This window comes from Capsicum annuum, unplaced genomic scaffold (genome assembly GCF_002878395.1).
Source record: "Capsicum annuum cultivar UCD-10X-F1 unplaced genomic scaffold, UCD10Xv1.1 ctg2103, whole genome shotgun sequence".
Lineage (NCBI taxonomy): Eukaryota > Viridiplantae > Streptophyta > Magnoliopsida > Solanales > Solanaceae > Capsicum > Capsicum annuum.
The window spans coordinates 176,757-184,245 of record NW_025826927.1 but is presented as its reverse complement, the minus strand read 5'-3'; the positions used below and the strand labels follow the sequence as shown (position 1 = coordinate 184,245).

Here is a 7,489-nt window from a genome sequence, read left to right as displayed (position 1 = left end):
TCAAAGTTTAAGGTCAATGTTATAATTTGATGTCAAGTTTAGGGTTATATGTATGTATTATGCATTTAATTATAGGGGTGGCAAAAATTAAAATAAAGATTAAGGAGTTTGACTCATGTGTAGGAGTTGCCCTTAAAGTTTTTTATTTTACACTTTTACCTATCTTATAAAACCCAAGTTGTAACTAAATAAGTAGGAAAAAAAAGAATTGAAAATGCGACTCTTCTCCCTCACTTCTCTCTTTCAAGCTCTTGCACCATTATTATTGTTCTCATCGCTTCTTGTTTTTTTTTTTCTTTTCTTGTTGTTGTTGTTCTTTTTTTGCTATTGTTATTGGCGTTGCTGTTGCTAGTACTTCATTGTAATGACCCTTCACGTTATTTTTCATATTTTTGCTTATTTTCGCCGTCAGAGCCTTTCCATAGTTGCCTCAAGTCATTATGACTTGCTAAAGCTAACAGTTCAGTTATTGGGTAGTTCATTTGTTTTTTAGAGTCAATTCTTTGTCAAGATGTCTTCGCTGGTTCCAAATGGACACCGGGCAAAAACATCAATAAAAAGATCTCGTATGCAAATTTTGGCTGCACCAACAACTCTGGAATAGCGATTTTAGGCAGTGTGGACCTTTGGTTCGAGTCTCGAGGCACCCAAACTCATTTCAACCTATTGGTTGAAAAGTTAAGAAAATATAATATGGGTGTGGGATCCATATTTGATCGAAATGACCTCGGATGAAAAATTTGAGTGCGCTATTATAATGCTCGGGATTTTTGGTACTTGAGAATTTTCTGAGTTCTGAGCTTTCTGCCCTGACAATGACTCACCTAACAAGTCATAGGGTGTCTTGATGGGCCAACTGACCTTAGTTGTAAGGTGTCCAGTGATTCGTATTTGAGTTTCTGTCTTGGGTACGACTTAAGGGTACGAGTCGTAAAATTTCATGATGAGTCATTGGGATGGAATCGTAACCAAATAAGAAATTAGGTGACTAAATTCTGCTCTGAGTACGAGTGGTTCACTATGAGCCACAAGGACTTGTTACGAGTCATTGGGTGCAAATCGCAGGATGTCCAGTGTTTACCCAATTGGGTTCTGTGTTGACTAAGACTGGACCCTATGAGTCATTGGGTCCTATTATAGGTAGTACTAGTGAGTCGTAGGGTTAATAATGTGTAGGGGTCCTAGAGACTGTCTTAGTCACAACTCGTGGTAATGATTTGTAAGAAGTATCTATGAGTTATTATTTGAACCGTAATCAATGACGAAACTTTGCCAGCTTTTAAGTTAAGGGCATTTTAGACATTTTTCCTCTTACCCAAAATAAAACCCACGTCTTATAACTCCTTTAGGGTATCATTAGCACTCAGAAATAAATCAAGTAACTTCTCAAACACTCAAGAAGGCTCTCTAAATTCCCTCAAGCAAGTTAAGCTAGGGTTTCATCAAGTTGGTCATCTAAGGGCTCAGGGGTCGATTTCTCTCTAAATTTCTTGGTTATTAAGGCATGTTAATCTTTCCTCATTGTTAATTTGTTAAAGCCATGTGCTTAAAATATTGTTCATGAGATGTTCATGTTGGTTTTAAAATAAGGGTTGATGGTTTTTGAATATTTATGAATTGAACAATGTTTCTCATAGTTTATATATGATTTTCATGCTTTAGTTATAGTTTTGAACGTGCAGGTGCATGGGTACAGTTAATGAACTAGGAAATTATGATTTTTCCAAACTTGTGACTTTTGAAGTGGTTATGAGGCCAACCCCATAATGTGAAACTAGTTTTTAATTATAAGAAATATGGAAATTTGTAAAATTGAACTAGTCTTGAACTATTGCATGATATAAAGAGTTATTTTAAACACAATGGCCTGATTTAATGAACAAAGGGAGGTGGTGTGCCCCCACCTTGTATTAAGGAACAAATAGAGTTGTTTTTTCCAAGTTAAAGAAATTTATTCTGGCATGTTGTTATCTTGCAAGTGTAGTTGATATGACGATAACAACAATATATGCCTTAAAGTGGAATATGATTCAATGAATGAGCATGTGTGATACTTCTTTTAATTGGGCTATAATATGTGTTATGTAGCTGAGTCGTGAAAGTGAAAGTCTGAGTGACCAATACCGAAAGTCGTGTTTGCCGGTGCAGGGGTCAAAGTGACCAGGGAGGTTCGAGTCCCTCTTATTATTATTTCATAATTAGAGAGGTTCAAATCTCCTATAAATTATTACATGATCTGGTGCTCAAGTCACCTTAGTATATGATTGGGATGTTCGAGTCCCCAGTGCATATATATTAGATTATTCTCCGATTCATGCGGCTACATACACTGGGGGCCGACCAGGGGTGAGAGCTGGGGATCATATATCCTATGGGTACATTTTATGACGGTTGAGCTACACAATCCAGGTTAAAGTCTTAAGCGAATGTTAATCCTTGTTCCTATCCCGACATATGAAGTATATATATATGCATTTGATCATGTGCATTGGTTTTGAATGATTTAAAACTGTTGATCATGTCATTATGTTATCCTTATCCCCGGGTTACATGTTAGCGTTTACCCTGCTAACCATTTTCGAAAGCTGTATCCCTACGTGATGCAGGAGTTGGCCATACTTCTACTTCTTCTGCTCAGTGATTAGGATTTGAGATCAGCTCATGAGTTGATATTGAAGTTGTGAGATTCCACACTTTGGAAGTCAACATGTCATGTTTTAGTCTCTAATGTCTCAGACTGTTTAAACTTGTTTTGCCTATAGTCGGGGGCACGTCCTAATACTTTATTGATATTCAATTATAGTTCTTTATTTAGAAGGCTTTGTTTGGACTACTGTGGCTATTGGGCGGTGTCGGTCGGTTATTTATCTGATTGTCGGTCAGTGGTTATAGACTTGGTCTGAACTTTCTTAAGATTGTTGCATGCTATCTTGTTATATGTTTGGAATCCATCTGATATTGGGTGTGTTATATTTGTTTTGGTTAGGTGTTGGGGGTGATATCCAGTCCACATAAGACTAAAGATACTCGTTATGACTGAGCCCTGGTTTGGTTCATAACAAAGATGATATCAGAGCCTAGGTTTGGTGTCATTGGGTGTCCACCAAAGTCGTGTCAAGTAGATTCTTGTTTATAAGTGTGTAGCGCGCTGCACTCATAAGGGAGAGGCTACGAGGAATTTAGTAATATTTTCGTTTCTTATTGTTCTATTTTAAGCTATAGAGTCTAAGGTCTTGAATCTTCTCTAATTTCCCTGTGTTCGCTCTTCAGATCATGCCTCCCAAAAGATCTGATGCTTGCAGAAACTCTTTTGTCCCGTCTGAGGACAATGTGGACGGAGCTCGTCCAACTCTAAGAGTTTAGGCTCGATCTAGGGTCGCTGCTTTTGATTGTCCCTAAGGAGCTTCATCGGTTCTCTCTATCCCTTCTCAGACACCTTGAGCTAATGTGTCTAATACTGAGTTTCTCCTGTCGATTTATTTGCTTACCCAGTTGGTTGCCTCCCAGACTGAGCGTGTTGCTTTTGTTATTCCATTATCTGAGGCCACTAGGATTGGCCAATTTATGAGGTTAAGTCCTCCTGTTTTCACTGGCTCTAAAGTTTATGAAAATTCTCAAAGATTTATTGATGTGATGGAAAAGATCTTTCATATGATGCGTGCTACTAACATGGAGGGTGTAGAGTTCGCAACTTATCAGTTAAAGGATATAACATACCAATGGTATGAGGAGTGGGACCAGTCCAGTGGAGATGATACTGAATCTGCTTTGTAGGATAATTTCTCTAGTGCTTTCCTTGATCACTTCTTTCCTCTCGAGTTGAAGAAAGCAAAAGGTGAGGAGTTTGTGAATTAAAAGCAAGGTAGGACATCTATAAATGAGTATGCCTTGAAGTTTCATTAGCTATCGCGTTATGCTCCTGAATTAGTGTCTAGCATGAGGAATAGGATTAGGAAGTTTACCTTTGGGTTGTCCCATAAGTTGATCTTGGAGAGTAAGGATGACTTGTTTAACAAGGATATGGACATCTCTAGACTGGTGGTGTATATACCACAAGTGGAGGAAGAAAAAAAGAAGCAAGCAGAGATGATTGAAAGGCTGAGCAAGAAATTTTGCTATTCGGATCAGGGTGGAGGTTAGCAATAGCCTGGTAGAGACAGTGGGAAGTGGTCTAAGAAGAAGTGGGGGCAATTTTGGTTCCTACTCTATGGCTAGTGCTCCTTATCTGAAGTCGTCGGGTGCTCGTCGTTTTCTGTACGATAGTGGGTTTAGACCACCAGGAGCCCAGCCGCAGGCTATGGGGCTCAGTCAGCTCCGTTATATCCTTCTTGTAGATTTTGTGGTCAGATGCATTATGGTTTTTGCGAGAAAAAAAGGAATAAGTGCTTTAAATATGGTCAAACTGGTCATCTACAGAGGGATTGTCCATCTAAGGTTGCTTCTGGGGCGAATAAGACTCCTGTTGTTGCTTCATCCACTCCTACACCAAAGGGTACTACTTCTACTTCTGGCTTCGGCACTGGTCAAAATCATTTGTATGCTCTTGCCACTCGCTAGGATTTTGAGGCATCCCTCAATATTCTTAATGGTACTCTTAAACTCTTTTCTCATGATGTATGTTGTCTACTTTATCCTTTATTTACTCTCTCTTATGTGACCCCTTATGTGGCTATTTATTTTGGCTTTGATCTCGAGTGCATTTTAGATCCTTTACTCTGTCCACCCCGATGGGTGACTTCATTGTGGCTAGAAGGGTTTATAGGGGTTGTGTGATATCAGTCCATGATAGAGAGACCTTGGTGGATCTGATATAGTTAGAAATGATACACTTTGAAGTAATTTTTGGGATGGATTGGTTGCATTCGTGCTATGCTTCTCTTAATTGTTGGACCTGAAGTGTCAGTTTCCATTTCCCAAGCGAGCCGGTAATCGAATGGGAAGGAAGTTCCCTAGTTCCTAAGGAAAGGTTCATCTCGTAACTTAGAGCCCGAAAAATGGTTTTCAAAGGATGCCTCTATCACTTAGTGTATGTTAAGGATTCTAGAGTCGAAGGTCCTTCTTTGTAGACTTTCCCCATGGTCTGTGAATTTTCTGAGGTGTTCCCTGATAATATTCCAGGCGTACCTCCTGATAAGGAAATTGATTTTGGGATTGATCTTCTCCGGAAACTTATCCTTTTTTATCCCTCATTATAGGATGGATCTGACTGAGTTGAAAAAGCTCAAGGACTTGAAGGATCTTCTTGACAAGGGTTTTATCCAACCTAGTGTGTCTTTGTGGGATGCTCCTTTTCTCTTCACGTGTAAGAAGGATGGTTCCTTTTGGATGTGTATTGATTACCTCCAACTGAATAAAGTAACCATGAAGAACAAGTATCCAGTTTCAAGGATTGATGATCTCTTTGATCAACTACAGGATGCTAAGTTCTTTTCAAAATTGATCTTTGGTCTAGGTACCATCAGTTGAAGATTAGGGAGGCAGATATCCCTAAGACTACTTTTCAAACTCGGTATGGTCATTATTAATTTTTCGTGATGTCCTTTGGTTTGACCAATGCCTCGGCCGCATTTATGGATCTTATGAATCAAGTTTTCCGTCAGTTATTAGATTTGTTCGTGATTGTCTTTACTGATGATATTTTAGTTATTCCAAAAGTGAGGCAGATCATGCCGATTACCTCTTCCTTATGTTGCAGACCCTAAAAGATCAGCGTTTGTATGCAAAGTTCTTTTAGTGTGAGTTCTGGTTGAATCTTGTTACTTATTTGGGTTATGTCATTTCTAGCGAAGGGATCATGGGGATCCACAAAAGATTGCGGTGGTTAAGAAATGGACTTGACCCACGATTTTATCCAACATTCAAAGCTTCTTGGGTTTGGCCGATTATTATAGAAGGTTTATGGAGAGTTTCTCTTCTATTGCATTTTCGTTGACTAAGTTGACTCAGAAGAAGGTGAAATTATCCTACTTTGATGCTTGTGAGGGTAGTTTTGAGAAACTAAAGGATAAGTTGACTTTGGCTTCGGTCTTGACTCTGCCTGAAGGCACTTATGGTTTTACTGTCTATTGCGATGCATCTCGAGTGGGATTAGTTGTGTGTTGATGCAACATAAAAAAATGGTTTCTTATGCTTCTAGGTAGTTGAAAGTTCATGAGAGAAATTATCCGACTCATGATTTAGAATTGCTAGCTGTGGTATTTGCATTAAAGATCTGGCGACATTATTTGTATGGGGTCCATGTTGGTATTTATTCTGATCATAAGAGGTTGCAGTACGTGTTCACCTAAAAGAAACTGAATCTCAGGCAAAAGAGATGGCTTGAGTTGCTCAAGGACTATGACATGAGAACTATCATCCAGGTAAAACTAATATGGTTGCTTATTCTCTTAACAGGTTGTCCATGGGAAGCTTGTCCTATGTGGATGAAGAGAAGTGGTATTTGGTTAAGGATATTCACCATTTGACTAGTCTCAGAGTTCGTCTCTTGGATTTTGAGAATGGTGGTGCGATTGTTTACGAGACGGTGAGGTCATATTTTGGTGCTGAGGTAAACATGAAGAAAATATTAGATCCTATTCTGATGCAAATCAAGAATGATGCAGGTAGGTAGAAATTGATGGCTTTTGAAATTAGTGGTAATGGTATCTTGAGGTACTAAGGCAGACTGTGTGTTCTCGATGTTGATGGGTTACGATAAAGAATTTTAGCCGAAGCTCATAAGTCGCGTTGTACTATTCATCTTGGTTCAACGAAAATGTATCATGATCTTAAAGAGATTTATTGGTGGAATAATATGAAGTAGGATGTGACCCATTATATGGCTAAATGCATGGTGTGTCAGCAAGTAAAGGTGGAAAACTTGAGGCCTGGTGGGTTGTCTCAAGATATTGAACTGCCGGTGTGGAAATGAGAGATAATTAATATGGATTTTAGCATCGGTCTTCCACGGTCTTGCCAGCAATTTGACTCGATTTGTATCATCGTGGATAGGATGATTAAGTCTGGTCACTTCTTGCCACTGAGGACTAATTTCTCTTCTGATGATTATGCAAAGTTGTTCATCAAAGAGATCGTGAAGTTGCATGGTACTCTATTTTCCATCATATCTGATTGGGGTACTCAGTTCTTATCTCACTTTTGGAGGTTGTTCCAGCGATATTTGGGGACTAAGGTGATCCTTAGTACTACATTCTACCCTCAAATGGATAGGTAAGAGGAAATAACAATTCAGGTCTCAGAAGATATGCTTCGGGCTTGTGTGTTTGATTTTGGTAGTAGTTGGGTTGACCACCTGCCTCTCATAGAATTTGCCTACAATAATAGTTATCACTCTAACATTGATATTTCTCCATTTGAGGCCTTATATGGTAGGAGGTGTAGATCTCCTATTGGGTGGTTTGAGGCTGGTGAAAATAAGTTATTTGGTCCTTATTTGGTTCACTAGTCCATGGAGAAGGTGAAGGTGATTCGGGGTAGAGTTAAGGCCACC

The 7,489-nt window shown here is 39.1% G+C and overlaps 1 protein-coding gene across 1 annotated transcript; it reads left to right on the top strand.

Moving 5' to 3' along the window:
- The first annotated feature begins 3,936 nt into the window (after window positions 1-3,936).
- LOC124890624 lies at window positions 3,937-6,610 on the top strand. Its single transcript, XM_047402420.1, has 4 exons — window positions 3,937-4,135; window positions 4,232-4,254; window positions 4,348-4,535; window positions 6,394-6,610. The coding sequence occupies exons 1-4, from the start codon at window positions 3,937-3,939 to the stop codon at window positions 6,608-6,610; spliced, it is 627 nt and encodes a 208-aa protein (XP_047258376.1).
- The last annotated feature ends 879 nt before the right edge of the window (window positions 6,611-7,489 follow it).